The 18,325-nt window shown below is 43.5% G+C and overlaps 1 protein-coding gene across 1 annotated transcript in view; it reads left to right on the top strand.

The window, feature by feature from the left end:
* Positions 1 to 6,743: 6,743 nt before the first annotated feature.
* The window catches only part of KCNA7 (potassium voltage-gated channel subfamily A member 7), a 29,719-nt gene continuing 18,137 nt past the window's right edge, over positions 6,744 to 18,325 (top strand). The window contains exon 1 of the mRNA XM_054995037.1: positions 6,744 to 7,712. Within this exon, the coding sequence (XP_054851012.1) occupies positions 7,131 to 7,712 (582 nt within the window). The 5' untranslated portion in view covers positions 6,744 to 7,130. The remainder of the gene's footprint in view (positions 7,713 to 18,325) is intronic.

The following is an 18,325-nucleotide window of genomic DNA, read 5'->3' as shown; positions in this document are numbered from 1 at the left end:
TACTGGACACGTTTTTACAGTCAGCCGAAGTTTTTCCTGGACTAATTCCAGATGGGTAGGCTGCTGCAGCCAAAACAATGAAGAGTCTTGTGGCACCTGCTGTGGCATAAACAATCTGAATAAAATGCAGAGGAGTAAAGCTTTTGTGAGCCCCAGCCCACCAGCATTTGATGATGTGGCCTCTGGCTCATTAAAGCTTATGCAGCAATAAACATGTACAGTCTTTAAAAGGCCACCCAGCCCTTTTCTGTTTTTTGTAGGTTACCCAGACTGAAGGTCAGTTGCATATACGAATGCTTATACACATAAAACCCTCTTTCTGAACACTAGACCAGGCTGAGCCCTTTTCCCTGGTAAGCTAGTTTTCAAAGTGCAGGGAACAGTTATGTGTGCATGCACGTGCTGGATCATGCAGACATGCAACCCTTCCACCCCCCCACACATTCACTTTTAATCTGATTGTGTATAAGTGGCCCTATGAGGCTTCATGCCTCCGCCATGGTACCAATGCAGTAGTATCTTCCATCGCCTGGGGCTCTCCTTATTAGAAAGAAAGTCATCAAACTATTTATTTACTTAATCCATACCTCACATTTCTCCCCAATGGGGACCCAAAGCAGCTTACATGAGTTTCCTGGCCTCCATTTTGTCCTCACAGCAACAGTAGATTAGGTTTAGAGTGTGTAATGTGATGGGCCTAGGGTTACCAACCTCCAGGTGGTGGCTGGAGATCTCCCAGAATTACATCTGATCTCCAAGCTACAGGGCTCACTTCCCCTGGAGAAAATGGCTGCTTTGGAAGGTGTACTCGATGGCATTATACCCTGATGAAGTCCCTTCCCACCCCAAACCCTGTTTTCTCCAGGCTTCACCCTCCAAATCTCCAGGAATTTCACAACCTGAAGCTGGCAACCCATCACGGGTCCAAGGTCACCCAGTGAACTTCCATTGCAGAGTAGGGATTTGAACCTCTGACACTCTAACCACTACGCCATACTAGACCTTACATAGAGCTCGTGGCCACCATGGGGCTTGCACTCACACAGCAGCAGCATGTTCCCTGTGGGAACGCAGTTGTGACATGCTAAAGTGGACTAATTGGACTGGGACTATCATGCAGGAGAGGAGGGGCTTTCCCAAGAAGCAAAATAATCCAGACCTGTAGTCAGCCATCACACTTAACAGTGGAACAATAAAAATGCAGACCAGGTTTACACAACATGCCTTACCCTTCCCTCATGCCTTCTCATGGAGAAAATTGCCATTGACTTACTGTGGTTTTCATACGTTCCAAAACCCTGGAACGCTCTCCCCTTGGAGATTCGTCTGACCATCTGTTGCCATCTTCAGCCAGTAGGTGAAGACTTTTTTTGTTTCATTTGGCGATCCCTCCTTCTTTCTCAATATTTTAACTGTTGTTTTTAAGTCTTTGTGTGTTTTTAGCTCTGGTTTAACTGGTTTAATGATGTGTTGTTGAGGTGGTTGGTTTTCATCGTTTTAAAGTGTGGTTTTATTATGTGTTTTTAATTTGTTAGCTGTCTTGGTGGTCCTTATGAGGGCAAAAAAGCTGGATAGAAATTTTGTTAAATAAATAAATACATACGTTATAGTGTATAAATGCTGGTGTGGGAGTTAATTGGAATTAATTTTCCTCCTACTAACCAGGATCCTAAACCAGGGGTTTAGAATCTGGATGGAAGGCTGGGAAAACTCAGTCTGATAAACCATGCAGCTGCATTTGAACATCATGGGTAACCAAGATTCGGTTTTTACCGTGATTCTCTGCATGAAAAGGGAACGGGAAGAAGTGACGCATGGGAACAAGCCTGGCAACATGCTGGATTTATGTGCATTTTTACATAATCCCTGGAATGTTCCAGACAGCCTTACTTCTCTGGTTTCATTGCATTACCAGGTTTTTTATTGTTTCCTCACCGCTTTGTTGCATATTTCTTGCTGTCCCAGCTTTTCTCCATTTTTTCCTCTGCTTTCTGAAACCTCTTTTCCATCTTTTTTTCTGAAACAGCTTGATTTTGGGGTTTTGCCTGCCTGTAATGCCTGTCCCACTTCTCATTGCTCTGCCCACCTTGCCATTTTGTTTTTGTACGTAAAGAGCGGTGCAATTTTATTTTTTAATTTGTATGCTAGCAATATATTGAAACAGCAATATATCATGCATGCGCTAAATGAACTAGCAATGACCAATCAAAATGTCAGAAACAAGCAGCCAGTCCTCTCCTCACTGCCACCTGGAACAGTCCTTCTGAGAGCACTACCATGCATCATGCCTGGGTGCCGTTTTCAAGGTTTCTGTGCACTGCATGCTAGGTTCTTTTACAACATGTAATCTAAAGAGAAAGGCAGGCCTGTGGGAGCATGTGGGGTCCCCTGGAGAGAAAGGGAAACCATTGACTTGATCTGGGGTGAGGAGAAGCTTTACGGTGCTTCACATCACTCATACCCCCAACCTCCAGGATGCCCAGCAAGCCCTCTATAGAAACCAATGAAAGGGGCACCTGCTGGAAATGACCTAGGATGTAATTGGTCTATTCAGGGCTTTTCTGTGGCAGTACTCGCTGATTCTGTGACACCTTTTTCAATTTTTTTTTTTGCATAATATCTTTTATTGAAATTTTCAACATAATTATAAAACATGACAGTTATAAAGGATTATAAAGGTGTTTTCAAATCCTGAGGGGGGAACTGGTGGAAATCAGTGCAACCATATATATGAATACTCAGAAAAAAGTTCACATTAACAATTCACAAATAAGAATTCAGCGATGAAACCTTTTTTTGGCATTAATGGCGACTTACTGGTGTTAGGTGATTCTGAAGCAGAATTTGCCTCCACACACTCTCACTCACTCTCTCTCTCTCTCTCTCTCTCTCTCTCTCTCTCTCTCTCTCTCTCTCTCTCTCTGCAAATGAAATTTGTGCACAGTAATAATGAATTCAATCTTATCATAAGGAGTATAAACACAGAAAAACACAGAAAAATTGTTTATTGATGAACAGAACAAGACAACAAAACAATGTAAATAAGGGTTGCCAGGTCCCCTAGAGTAAATGTGCTTAGAGAACTTCAACAATAACCTTCCAAAGCAATATCATTTTAGTTCTGCAATTGTCCATGATCAAAGCTAAGCTGAATTCTTTAGCTACCGTCTGTAATTCAAAAAGGGAAGGAAGGACAGTACAGCCAATGAAAACAACTAGTCAAATACGGGAAAGTAACTAACCAATTAGAAGTCAGACAAGAACGCAAAGTATGATTCACTGGTGGGCTTGGGGGTCAATAACTGATTAAGTGACACAATGATACAGCACATATGCAAACGGATCGTGTTCAATAGATCACTCCATCTCAACAGTGCAAGAGCAAAACAAACACCACAAACAGAACAGTCTGTACAAGAAGGTAGGACACACACAGGAAAGTCCAAAACTGGCAGTGTAGAATGACTATCATGGATGTGCTGCGATCAGAGGCATCCCAGAGGCAGGGAAAACACCGATCAATACTGATGTCTATGGAGCAAATGGACACAAGCGGAATACATGTGAGTCTGTTCACTTGCCGTTCAAGTGTCATTCGTCACTTGTAGCTTGGCCCCAGGTATGATGTTTCCAACTCAGAAAAGATACTTTGGAACAGAACTGACTGGCAGCAGGTGGCAGTGTTAGACAGCGGATGTTTTCAGAAATTGCAATCAAGAGAAATTCTGCTGTGGTGTGGGTGGGAATGTGGGGAATCACAGTACCCCTTTTTAAGAAGCCTGAACTCTATGGCATTATACCCCACTGAGGCTCCTCCCCTTCCCAAACCCTCCCCTCTCCAGGTTCCACCCCCCTCCCAATCTCCAGGAATTTCCCAATCTGGACCTGGCAACCCTTGATAGAACACTTCTCCTGCCTGTTTTGGTCTTCTGTTTGCATGAAGTTTCTTGCATGAAAGAACAGTTAATGCCCTCCCCTGCTGCAGTCTGAAATGGTATAGGGCCAAGCAACAAGTGATAGATGATGACACTTGAACAGCAAGTGAACAGAATCATGTGTATTCCTCCCTGTTCACTTGCGCTCCACTTGCACTCCACTTGATCACGTATCAAGTGGAGCGCAAGTTGAGCGCGAGTGAACAGGGAGGAATAGGGCTCCCAGATCCCCGGTGGGGGCAGGGGATCTCCCGCCCCTGCTCCCCACCCCCCACCCCCACTTACCTGAGCAGTGGGGGGGCACACCTTCCTTGCGTGCTCCCCTGCTGTGCGGCACACTCCCGTGTGCCACAGCCGCTGGGATCAGGCCCGTTTTGGCCCTGATTGGGGCCACTGTGGAGCGCAGGAGCATGCCTGCACTCAGCAGCACTCAAAACGGGCCCGATCCGTGGCAAATTGGGCCCATTTTCAGCAGCTGCGGAGCACAGGAGTGTTCCTGTGCTCCACAGCGCCTCAAAAATGGGCCCAATCCGTGGCAGAACGGGCCTGTTTTGGGCGCTGTGGAGCGGAGGAGCGTTCCTGCGCTCTGCAGCACCTCAAAACCGGGCCCAATCCGTGGCAGAAAAGCCCATTTCAGGCGCATTCTGCAGCTCCCGGCTGCACAATGATGTCACCCCCTAAGTGACGTCATTGTGCCTGTGGGGGTGCGCGATCCGTGCGCACGCACCCCCCTCTCCCAAAAGGTAAGTGCCAGGCCCCTGTCCCCCCACTGGGAGATTGAGGGGGCCTGGCAACCCTAAATACACGTGAGTCTGTTCTCTTGCCATTCAAGTGTCATTCGTTGCTTGTAGCTTGGCCCATAGCCTATTCTACCACCACAGAACTCAGCCACTTGATCTTTCTGCACATATGAATCAGGTCTTACATACCTCTGGCCCAGTTTGTAGTTTTTTTAAACACCCTTTGCAATGAAGGCCACACACTCACCATGCGCTTATCTTGTGCAGTCATGGAAGTTGGGTTCATTCCGCTACCATGCTGTGCATCATCACATTCACCCTCCCAGCGCATCTTTGTGGTGCAATCAGTTCTCCACACACCACTGAGTAAAGTGTTATAGTGGGTGGTTCCCTCCTCTGTCGTCAGCGTTGATGGCGTACATCACTTCCCTTTTTTTAAAAAAAAGTTAATTTTGCGCTATACCGTTATTCCGACTTTTAAGAAATGGCAAGGTCCCCTCCCCCTCAACTTTGATTGGCCCATTTTTTGCTCGTCACAGACCACTTTCTAACAATTGGCTGGTTGTTATGGCGGGCAAATTTGAAAATAATTTATCACATTAAAACATTCTCCGGAAATCATGTTGCTCACAAAGTAGGTTTTCCAAATGCGCTATGAAAGCCCTTTAAAAAGGGGGGGGGCAAAAACAGATTTCCGCCATTATCACATGGTATGGAAAGGAGGCGCAATTGTGGCGCCGTGATGGCAGGGAACATGCGGAATGGGAAAGCGTGTGAGTATCTGCTTGAACAGCACTGCGGTTGTGAAAAAGGCATGGAAACAAAAAGGAAGTGTGGATTCAGCCGAAATCTTGAGAACACTTCTCAGGAACAAGCCCTGTTGAACAGACCTGAGTAGGAACTATTTATACTGGCATTGTTGAAGCCCAAAATGATTTGGATCTATAGTATTTCCTCCCATATCAGCTTGCCCTAATCCTAAAATATTTGAATGGTATAGCCTGATGGAACTGGCCTTGTGTGAGAAAACATTGGCAGGATCTCTTGAGATGGCCTTTTCAAGTTACATCGCTGGGATATGGACCTCCCCTCCCTGTTTTTTATTGCTTTCTGGGAGGAAAATGTAAACATTTTTGTTCTTGAAGCCATTTGGGTTAACTGACTGATAATTGAGTCTGGTTCTTTTTTATATCATGGTTTAAATAGTTCTGAAATTGTTGCAACTTGCAAGCCATGGGGGAGGAGCTGATGTGGCCAAATTTAAGGCAGCACTAAAATAAACTAAATCATTTGCTTATGATGAAGAGAATAGACAGAAATGAAAGTGATTTAAGAAGGGGGCCAGATCATGACAAAAGGAAGGTTAGGCTTAACACAGAAGTGATGTGTGCATGCATATTTTCCGTGCTCCCTTTTTAATGTGAATATTGGCAGCGAGGAAAGAGCTGCTTAGGTGCCAGAGAAGCATAGGGCCCTAAATATGGTTGAGTGTAAGATCTCTTTGGTCTCCAAACCAAATCACAACAGAATCCTTGAGACCTGCGATTGTCTCCTCTGGCTTATTGAGACCTCATTTGCTTCTCCAAGAATCCAAAGAAAAGGATTGGCAGAGCACCTTCAAGGGGGCTATAAGCCAGAACTCTTGTGCACTCTAGAAAGAGAATGGTTCTAGCACCGTTCTCTTTCTAGAGTGCACAAGAGTTCTGGCTTATAGTCCTCTTGAAGGTGCTCTGCCAATCCTTTTCTTTACCCTGGGCACTATGCCTTCCCCTATGTCACCACCATTCCAGTTATTTTTAGCTCCCCCTCCCCAGTCAGAGTACTGCTAGGATTGCTTTTAGGCATGGGGATGGGGGCGGTGCTGGGATTTTGGCAAGGGGGCCAAGAGTCTGTACCGTCCTGGGCAACATGATACCTTGAGGTCTGGAGAAAGTGTTTACAGGCAGAAACCTTGGACGCTGGCATTGGAAGACAGCGCTGTTCTCAGAAAGGGGACATAGAGAAGGGCAGTGGGGGTGGATCTAGAGTAGGGGGTCTAGCCCCTTTGGGGGGAAAATCAGAGCAAAAGTAGATGTAGTGGGGCATGGGAGAATGGCTTTAACAGGACATACCAAAAAAGAAAAGAGGTGGCAAGAAGCAGGGGGTGAATAAGGAGGAAGGAAGATAATCAAGCCAGAGAAACTAGATCATGTTTGAAGTAGGGAATGAATCAGTGAAGGCAGAGGAAGGGGAGCTAAGGTGGCCAGAGAGGAAGGGAGGGAAACAGCCAGCTGAGATTCAGATAAAGGTGTGAGTGATTTCATATTGCAAAGAGCATAGCACTGAATAGCTTAACAAGCAACTCAGGGAAGCCAGAAGCCATTCTCTGGAAAAGTTTAGGGCCTTAAGGGTGGAGTGTAGTTTGAACCATGGCTCCCTCCCTCATCCCAGGGTCTCTGTAGCTACCAGTTGTGCCATGGTCATGGATGAGCTGTTGCCACCAACAGCAGGGGACAATGAACCCATTGTTCATCACGGGGGGCATCCCCACAAGGACTGCTGCGAGAGGGTCGTGATCAACGTTTCAGGCCTACGTTTTGAGACTCAAGTGAAGACCTTGCGCCAGTTCCCCGATACCCTGCTGGGTGATCCGCGACGCCGTGTACGCTATTACGACCCTCTGCGCAATGAATATTTCTTTGACCGCAACCGGCCCTGCTTTGACTCCATCCTGTACTATTACCAATCTGGAGGACGGCTCCGGCGACCAGCCAACATCCCCATCGATATTTTCCTGGAGGAACTGAAGTTCTACCAGCTAGGAGAGGAGGCCCTCACCAAATTCCGTGATGATGAGGGCTTCATTAAAGAAGAAGAGCAACCCATGCCTGACAGGGAATTCCTCAAACAAGTGTGGCTACTCTTTGAGCATCCTGAGAGCTCCCAGGCTGCCCGTATCATTGCAATAATCTCAGTGATGGTCATCCTCATCTCCATCGTCATCTTCTGCTTGGAGACCTTGCCTGAATTTCGGGATGAAAGGGACATTTCATTACCGGTGAGTAGTGACCGCCATTTTCATCCCTTTTCTTATGCTTGCTCTCTTCTTTCCATTCTACTAGTACAGCTGACATAAAACGTAGAGTAGGTTCAGAGTGGATTCTTATCTCTCCTTAATCAAAATTGTCAAATTACAATTCATGTATTCTTTTAAAAATTTTAATATTGATATGGAATTCCTACTTTTACCACATTTTAGCAATTTTTTGCTTACTAACACTTGAAGTTCATCAGCGTCCACGATCACAGTTTCTCCACTGAAATGCAACATTCAGAAAAACAAAACAATGTCATGGTTGTTGTGGGTTTTCCGGGCTGTATTGCCGTGGTCTTGGCATTGTAGTTCCTGACGTTTCGCCAGCAGCTGTGGCTGGCATCTTCAGAGGTGTAGCACCAAAAGACAGAGATCTCTCAGTGTCACTGTGACACTGAGAGATCTCTGTCTTTTGGTGCTACACCTCTGAAGATGCCAGCCACAGCTGCTGGCGAAACATCAGGGACTACAATGCCAAGACCACGGCAGTACAGCCCGGAAAACCCACAACAACCATTGTTCTCCGGCCGTGAAAGCCTTCGACAATACATAAAACAATGTCATATTTTGAATTTAATTAATGCAAAATATAGACTCTGAATTTCAGATCCCAGGTTCCTTTCAGCCCTTCTTCCTGCTAGCTTCCAATTGCTTCCATCTAGAAATCTGAAGTCAGTACATTGGTGCTAAAGAATGAGAAGAATATTGGCAAAGTCTCCAACCCATAGATTCCCATATAAAAATGTTCCTTAGGATTTTGCTCTGTCACTAGCTAACATTGATTCCCCAAATGGGCTGGATTTCCAGTTTTAATATGGGAGCCTTGGAAGTGAGTCTTAAGGAGACAGCCCATCAGAGGATTACTGTTAAGTGCTGGAATAAACCATTCACAATATAGTTGATGAGTCACATTAATTTAAAAAAATGAAGTAACTTCAGCATGCCTTTCTCTATCCTCTTTCAATCCTTAGGGGGGGCATACCCATCAAATAAGACACTTTAAAGATATTTCAAGATAAAATTTGGAGAAGTAAGAGGCTGAGGTTCATGTGAAGGATATAGAATTATTATTTGTGAGGCCTCAATGCTTGGAATGGAACATTGCCCCAATAATAGAAATAATTGGCAATCCCATATGAAACATTTTCACAATTTTAGCCTCTCTCTTTCAGTGACAATCAGAATCCACCAGAGAAGGGAAATTAAAGGTGGATTCTCTTGTTTTTTGTTATTACCATGAAGGCAGGGATACATATGGCAATGGATCATGGAAAAGGTCCAAATGTAAATTAACTGGGATTGATGTTGATGGGCCTGCAGCCTCAGTATATCTTGGGACTGTCCCATAACCTGGCTGCACATGTATCTCTGCTGCAAAGTGGGAAAAACCCTCTAATTGGAGAAACAATTGTGTGAATCCCCCCTTTGAGGTTTAATGTTGTGTGAATATGATTCTTCAACCCTGTCTCCGAATCCACATCTATGAACTGTCCACCTTGAGAAGCTTTAAATCATGGGACCTTTCCAAGTGGCTACATGATGCATGTGATGTGCTCAAGCTCCCATTATCACCACGTTATACTACTTAGTCCCCTGATGTGCTGCAATGCCCACACCATTTTCCGTCTCTGCCTAGCCTGTGTCTCCGTTTTCTGTGACTACTTGACTGCTTTTGAGCTTGGTTGTTTGTACAACAGAAAAGAAAAAATTCTTTCAGCTCTGGTTAATGTTATTGACCTGAAGTGGGGGATCTGGAGAGCAGGAATATTTTTTCCTTTAAGAATATGATGCACCTGGAAAAGGAAACTGTACCTATGCAGTTGTGGATGCAATGTTTCTTAGGGGAGTTTCCCTGCACATGAACACTACAGGACACTAAACTGGGAGAACCTGAGGTAGCGAGGGGGAAAAATTGGACTGCCACAAGACCGCTTGGACATAAATGACTAAGGTGCAGGGCTTCCAGATTGGAAGATATGGCTCCTAAGAAGGTATAAGCAGCATCACCTCCTCCTTTGACAGAAGTTAAGAGCCTGCATAGGGAACAGAGTTATAGCCAAATATGTAAAACAGAAGAGGCATGTTTTAAAGCACACCTGATCTCTGATTCAACCATTGCCCCCCCACCCCATGTTCCAAAAACTTTGCCCCATGACTGCCTCCTATCATTAATGCAGGGAGTATCTATGGGCGGGAAGCAGGTGCTTAATCCCTTTCCTGCCCACCAATTCTCCCCAACAACACCTTCCATGAGTCCCTCTAGCTATCCTTTTTAATATCAGTTTGAACTGCGAGGAAATAGCAGGTGATGTTATTTAGCTCCCTTCAGCTGGCTACCTCTGTGTATTGAACTTCTATGAAACACAGCATGGTGTAGTGGCTAGGGTTGGACTAGGATCTGGAAGATCTAGGTTCGAATCCCTACTCTGCCATGGAAGATTGCGGGGTAGCACTTGGCTGGTCACACACGCTCTGCTTAACCTACCTCAAAGGGATGCTGTGAAAATAAAAATGGAAGAGAAGAGAATGACATAAGCTGCTTTGGATCCCAAGTGGGGAGCAAGGTAGGGTGTAAATAATGTAAATAAATAAATATTTAACAAGACATGACATTTATCCTCAGGCCTGTTGGCAACCCTACCTTCCATTCTCCAACTCATTCTGAAACCAGAAATAAGCTTAGGAAGTAGGTTAAGCTGGATGGCTCAAGATCACCCAGTGAACTTCCATGGCAGAGAGGATTCAAACACAGATCTGCCAGATCCTAGCCTAAGACTCTAACAATTACACCTATGGGAAAACAGCAGGAGGGGAAAGGGTTAAGCACTTCTCCCCTCCCACTTTTCCAGGAAAAAAACCCCAGCCTCCTAAATCCGCTTTTGCTTGCAAAAACTGGTCCTCGGGGCTTCATTTCTGTTGGCCCACAGTGAATGTTTTCTACCCCACTGGGCACCTTCTCTAGATGATCTTAGAGCCCTGGCTGCAGGGCCATTAGTTTTAACTACCAAGCAACAGGCAGTTTCTGCTCAACCCTTGCAGAACTCAGATCCCCACAAAGATAGTCCCAAAGTGTCCCGCAAGACTTCTTTGGTGCCTGTTTTCCTAATAAGTTGCCAGTGACTGATGCAAACCCGGTGTTAGCTGTTCAGCAATGGGACTTGAGCCATGAGCAGGTGGGCAGGATTAACACCCTCTGTGCTGTATCCACCACCCAGGGCTCCTCCTGACTTTCTGACACCAGTGGAGGGAGGGAGGGAGTAACTAATGTCATGTTTCTGTCTTTTAAGGCCAGAAAGACATGTCTTCTGAGGTCAAGAAGGGAATCCCTGTAGGGCACATAGTTCTACAGACCCCTGCTGTGCCACCCAGAATGTACACACACCTGTCCCTCTCTCCTCATGGATGCACAATCATATCTACTGGAAATGGTTCAGTCTTCAGTTTGCATTACCAATACATTTTCCAAGTCACGCTATTTCTTTTTTCAGCTAAACATACATTATTTGCAAATTTTGTTCTGAAATCAAATCCTGGCATTAAAAAAATACATGTTGTACTTTACATCCCCACCCCACCTTTTAGTGCTTCCTAGGATACATCAGAAGGAATAGGAAGAACGTTATGGGCCACCAGTCTGACAAATAGCAGATACAGGAGGAAGGGCATTTGAGGTCAGTGCTGAAGAAGGGCTTAAAAAAATACCCCACACCATGGCCTTTATACAAACCAGGAACCTCCCCACAACTGCTATTTACCAGTAGGAAATGCTCAGAAGATCTATTCACAAATCTTCCGCAGTCTGGCCCTCAGGGATCTTTTGGCTTTCTGCCTAGAATACCCTTGCCTCCAAAGTAGGGTTGCTAACCAGCTGGATGGGGGAAAGGTCCTGTCCACTTAATAGAGACTTAATGGGATGTGATTCACCGGGTGATTCTACTTACCTCCATGTCATGAAAATCCTCTACTGCTCATTTCCACACATTAGACCTCTGTTAAAGGAACAGGATATTTTTTCTCTACGCCTGCTGGCAACCCTCCCCCAAAGTTCTCCTTCCACTCTACAAATGCTTCCACACTGGCGGTCAAACGGGCACAGTTTGTCAGAGTATCCACACGACATCCTTCTGCAATTGTTCTCCTTCTGTGGTTTCCCTTGGTTGGCCGTGAAAGTGCTTTCTTTCAATCCTTCTGGAAAGATCAAAGTTGGTTTGCGAGCAGCAGCATGGGTAGGAAAGTGCAGATTTCTGCTTATATCTAGCATTGTTTTCTCTTTTTAACCCCACCTGTGCTCAACATTTCTCCCCAGCACCAGTGGACTTTTTTGCCAGCTTAAAAAAATTGGTAGTAGGTAGGTATCGCGTATAGAATCATAGCACTATAGTGATATACCTACTACTGGTTTTTTTTAAGCCAGAGAAAAGCAGTCCTGTGGCAAGGGGATGGGTGGACATATTTATTTATTTATTTATAGACCGCCTTTCTCACTGAGTTCTAAGGCAGATTGTATAGAGCAAGTGAATACAATATGATCCATCTTTAGTCTCTGAGAAGGGTGGACTATAAATAACATAAGCAAACAAACCTAGGATATTCACTGAGCAAAATACAATATGATCAACAGTTAGGACATTCAATGAACAGATACAATCTAAGACCACCACTTCTTCTGGGGCTGCCCTTGGCCATCTGCTATGCCTATATATGGACTCCCAATATTTGTTTAAATACCCTGCTCCTGGACTATTTTAATGATTTTAAAAAAATTATTATTGATTTTATGTTTTTGTGATTTTAATGTATTTTTTTAATGTTGTTAGCTGCCCTGAGCCCATCTGTGGGGAGGGCAGGGTATAAATTGAATAAAATAAATAAATAAATAGTGTATGCTTAGAGAAAATTTGAAAACGATCATAAATTTAAACACAGAGATGAAACATTTCTGAAACAAAGCGTAAATAATTAACGCAACATCTTTGGCAACCTGGAAAGTCGAAGCATATCTACATCAGCTGATGGTACCCAATAGTATGATCTTTAATCCTTATCCCTTACCAAGGCATCTCTTTCTTATGACAAAGCCCTATAATCTGAGTAGAAAGCCCTCCTGAATAATTCAGTTTTGCATAGTTTATTTATTTATTATTTTGTTATTTATAGTCCACATTTCTCACTGAGATTCAAGGCACATTACACAGGATGAATCAGTATAGTCAATTTCAAAGACATTGCAATAAACAATGTGATAGGGAATGTAAATGCAAATTTGCATTTAAAATTAAATTAAATTGAAATTAAAACCAGCAGAAATCTAATACAGAGTTGAAGAAATGCTGAAATGGATCATAAACATTCTAAGACTGGCACATTAAGCAACAAAGAAACTATCCAACAGCATCATACTTACAGTAACAGACAGTACACAGTAGTGAAGTCTATAGTCCCTATCCCTTTACTGCTGCATCTCAGTTTGCAGAACGCCAGGAGGGTAGGAGCTTTCCTGACATCTTCAGGCAGGCATTCCATAAGGTGGGGGCTACCACAGAGAAAGCATTTGATTTTGCCCACTGCAGGGTGGTATCTGCAGAAGGCCATGAAGAATACTCTCAGGTGAAACCTCCCATGTTCAAATGCTTCTGGATTTGCTGTGGTAATACAAATGGAGATAGTAAACTGAAATATAACATCTGGGTGGGGATTCCAGTAGTCAGGAAAAGGGAGCTATGCAACATTCCAAACACGTTGTTTTTAATAAAGGAAAACTCCAAGCATTAGATGAATTGAAATGTTAAGCATCCAATGATATTGTAAAAAACATTTTTTATGGTTGTCTCAGTGCTGAATTTGAGCTGAATTCCTGGTTCTGTGGTCACATTAATCAGCTGATACTTTTAACTTCAGTACTCTGGATATGGAGAAATTCCCAGATATGTGTCATAACTGACTACTTTCAATTATTTCACAATGACAGTTTAAATGCAGACTAAGTGATAATTGAGTTGCATCGTGAGCGATCACATCATCAGCTTACTACAGGCCAAGCCACAATACAGGTTGAGTTGACACATTTCATAACAGCAAAAGGTTCATGAACTTTGCAGTCTGCTGCAATTTGTCTCCTGCTACCGCTACTCTATGTTCAGCTTACATGTTTGGTGCAGAGTTGCAAAACAGGGTGATCTGGGGGCAGCTCTATTGCTACTACTGTAAAAGATATGCAAGCTTCAGAGTTATGCAGAAATCTTCCTTTGACAGAGTAGCCAAACTGAGAACACACAATATGAAAAGTATCTTGGAGCTTCCCATGCTGTTAGGGCACACCTGGCAATGTTGTCAATGAAGAATGGAGGGTGAAAGTAGTTTTTAATGCACATTCCAGCCAAAATCAGCTTCTGCAGCCTTGTTAGCCACCTTGAACCTGGGGAAATATGGTAAGGGTGTAAATGTTTCAAATAAATACATTTAAACAAGTTACTTTAAGACAATGGATGTGAAAAATGGAAACATTGTGTGCTGCTCTTGGGCAATTCAGTGCCTGTATTTCAAGGAGGTAAACAGAAACAGAGTTGAAAGATGCCCTTCTTGTGCATTTATGTGGTTGGTAAACACAGTGGAGAGATTTGCCTTTTGGCCTTCTTGATGAAGGGAAGGGACTTTGCGTGCAGAAAGTGTTTGAGATTCAGTCCCTAGCGTCCCCATGGGGAAAGCCTTGGAAGGAGAGTAGGAGAGGATCCCTTGTGAGCTGTGCAGGGGAAAGAAAATCACTCTCTTGTAGTAGGAACTTGAGGTGGGGTCTGGGGAGCCCTATTTGGGTACCTCCATGTTTACAGCTTCAGGGTATATAATGGCCCCCTAGGGATGTTTCAGGTTAAAAAAAATGGTGTCAGTCTTTGTCTTTGTCTCCCTACACCACAATCCCTGCAAGACTGGTTTTCACGGGAAACAGACAGACCTGGAGGTCTATTCATGGAATTCTGAGCATCACACTCAAGTGTATAAATCCAGATTCCTGTCTGATCATTCTTTCTCAGTCTAACCCTTTCTTAAAGCTTTTTGGAAGAATGATGACATATAAATTTATTTATTTATTTAAAGCATTTATATGCTGCCTTTCTGCCCAAATAGAGTCTCCAGGAAATAAAATGAATAAATCACACAAACCCATTTTAACTTTGGCACGCGTGTCTTGTGGTAGGTAGATGAAAGGAGAAAGATCCTTACATATCCTGGTGGAATTTTGGGCTAATCTAAGTTACTAACTTTAAAGGTAGCAATTTACTGTTGATCTAACAATACCCAAGAAGGTATAGAATGCAGACCTTCTGAGGATAGCCATAAAATCACAATGCATTTGGGGGGAAAAAAACAGTAAGGCTTTTTGTATCATTTGTTAAGCCAAAAGGAAGAGCCTGTTGTTCAAAGATTTGAAGGCAGCAAAGTTCCAAAACTGAGCTTTATTGAGTTTTGGCTGGCCCTATTATTATCTCTGTTTTCCACAATCTTTCTTCATAGTCTAAGCTTTTGATTCTATTTCCATCCACAAGTTGAATTCCATCTGATTCAGTAATCTTCCCTCATTTTATTGATAGTGTGACATTGGGCTGGAATTTTTTGTCCCTCACTGATTCGGATTTTATCCAAGAATCTAGGAGTCAGTAAGGTATTGCCTTAGTATGTGGCATGCAGGGCCGGATCGATGGGGGGGCAGGGGGGGAAGTCTGCCCCTGGCGCCGTCAAAGAGGGGGCACCTGGTGCAGCTGCCAGCTCCCGGGAGCACGCGGGCGGCTGAGCAGAGGGCAGTGGGAGCCCGCCTGTGCCATTCGCCTGCCGCGAGAGCAGGGGGCTTGTGGCAAGCCTGCCGCCCCGTCAGTGTGCCACCCGTGCGGCAAGCTGGCGGCCTCCTCAGTGGGGCAGGCAAATGGCAGTTTACATACAGTTTACATGCTCTGAGTGGGCATTAAGTTGTCCGAAAGGGTGGTATATAAATCAAATGTTGTTGTTATTAGATGGTGTTCTTCTTCATCATTACCATCACCATCATCATTGAATTTGAGGATCTCTAGAAAACTACATGGCAATTATGTCTAATCTAAGAAGGGGAAGTTTCAGATATGCTGGAAATGGAGGTGTCTGGGAACCAAAGTCCTCCCTTCAGTTTAATATAGGGAGCTCAGCTCAGTATGCCTATGCCACTAGAGGCAGTTTAGTGGTGGGCAGTAATTTATATATGCATGATTAGCTAATTTTCTCTGTCAAAATGCAGTCATGAGGGTCACATGGTGAGTTTTTCAGTGTCTGAACCTGACCCCCTGCCCATCCTCTCGGAAACTGAGAAGCTGTCAACTTGGTGGAGTCTCTTGGCTTATTTTAGCCGACACAGTCTAGAAAGCCGTCAACATCAGAAGGTGATTACTTGGAACTGTATATAGCATAGCTGTTTTATGTAATGGCCTGATTGCAGTCTGAGCTACGATTCTTGCTGCTTCAAGCAAGCTCATTCCCTCTGCTATTGGCTGAGTGGGGTTTTCCCACCCCTACACACACAGTAAAGTGCAGAGTATCTTTCACTGTTGTGGTAAACATGGACGAGAGAGATGGAATTGCTTAGGGCTCCCCAATAAAGTAACACATTTAACTGGTTAATATTGAACTGTACAGCTGTTATTACTATGCAATTCATTTTAAGCGTCTCTGAAATCAAATGCAGAAACGTTGGATCTGAAAATCCAAAAATCCAGCCAAATTATCCCATTTGTGTCTTGAATCTTGTGCTCATTTTCTTCATCAATGCCTTTCTTTGCTCTTATGCCTAGAGGGGGGAAAATAAACAATGGGGTTGGCAGTGCAACAGATGAGGGGAAGCAGAAAAGCATTTGTAGCATCTAGCCTGATGAAGAGTTCTGCTGAGCTCAAAAGGATGAACAATGTTTTGTGTCATTTTGGTTGGTCCTAATAAAAGCTACTATATGGATTTTGGTTTTTTGTTTCAGATTTTGTATGGGCAAATATGGCTGGTTACTTACAACAGCTTTTTTCTCCTGCCTTCAAGACAGCACTTCTAACCTCGTCTATCCTACTTAGACACTTTCTAGCCTTTTCTAGTGAAACCATTTTGCTCTCCAAAATGTTTTATTTGAGACAATAAGAAATGTGGTTTTTTTCCTGTTATGCTCTTTTCTGGGCTTGGAAGGGGAATTGAGAATTACCTTCTCTCTGTTGCTATTACAATCCAAATTGTTGAGTGTCTGTAAAAATGACAGAACATCTTAAGAAAAGTGAAGCCAATTTGAAAACGCCCTTGGCCTTATTTATTCATTCATTTATATTTACAAAACTCCACATACCACTTTTCAACTTGTGTTCACAAAACATACGTAAGCAATTTAACATGATTACATAAAACAATTAAAATATGTATTTTTATATTTCTGTTGTTCTAAAACAACATTAAATACAAGCGTGCCTTGTTCTCATTAGCAACAAAAAATCCATTATATAAGCATTAAAAATGATTCAGTTTTTATGGGGGCAGAGGGAAGAGAACTGATTACTGAGGGGGATTTATTGGCCAGCACCCATAACGTTATGAATACCACCTCCTCATCCCTAGAGCAGTTTTTCAATTGCTTATGTGATTTTATTTTTAAGATGAGTGCAGATGTGTCTAAACATATATATACATGTCTTTAAAACATATGTTTGAAAAAGAGAGCCCATGTGAGCTGAGTGGGAAATTGAACCATCATTCAGCTTGTTAACTATTCTATGATGTTATCACTGTCCACCAGAATGTTTGGACTGGATTTGGGCGGAGAGGTGGTCCTTCACCGACACGGATTTTATCCAAGAATCTCGATATCAGTGAGGTATACCTTAATATGTGGCATATTCCAAGTAGTGTGGCTGTTTGCAACTGTCCAGTTGTTATCCTCTCTATGCTGATACTGGCTAGATGTTTAATTAGTCCTTTTAGAATCGCACCCAGCGCTCCTATCACTAGTGGAATAACCATTGTATGTTTCTTCCAGAGACAGTGACCTTCAGATTTTAGATCTTGATATTTTATCGTTTCAATCTCTTCGTCTTCAATTCGACTGTCATCTGGGATTGCCACATTGATTGGTTTGACTTTTTTACTTTCAAGCTCAGTAATATCCAGAGTATTATGTTCTTATCTGTTTGAATTTTGAAATCCCATAAGATCTTAACATTCTATATATTGTCAAAGGCTTTCACAGCCAGAGAACGATGGTTGTTGTGGATTTTCCAGGCTGTATAGCCGTGGTCTTGGCATTGTAGTTCCTGACGTTTTGCCAGCAGCTGTGGCTGGCATCTTCAGAGGTGTAGCACCAAAAGACAGAGATCTCTCAGTGTCACCGTGTGGAAAAGATGTTGGCAGGTAATTTATATCTATTCAGGAAAGTGGGTTTGGGCTGAGTCATCCTGAAGGAGTTTCCCAGGGTGTGGAATGCTAATGGATGGAGGCGTCACTGTATCCTGAGGAGGTTCTTTTGCATATGGATTGGTGCTTGATATGCTAATCTTCTCTTCAGGGCTATTGTGGGATGTGGAGTATTTCG

Source organism: Eublepharis macularius, chromosome 12 (genome assembly GCF_028583425.1).
Source record: "Eublepharis macularius isolate TG4126 chromosome 12, MPM_Emac_v1.0, whole genome shotgun sequence".
Classification (NCBI taxonomy): domain Eukaryota; kingdom Metazoa; phylum Chordata; class Lepidosauria; order Squamata; family Eublepharidae; genus Eublepharis; species Eublepharis macularius.
The sequence above is the reverse complement of the archived record's forward strand: the minus strand, read 5'-3'. Positions and strand labels throughout refer to the sequence as shown.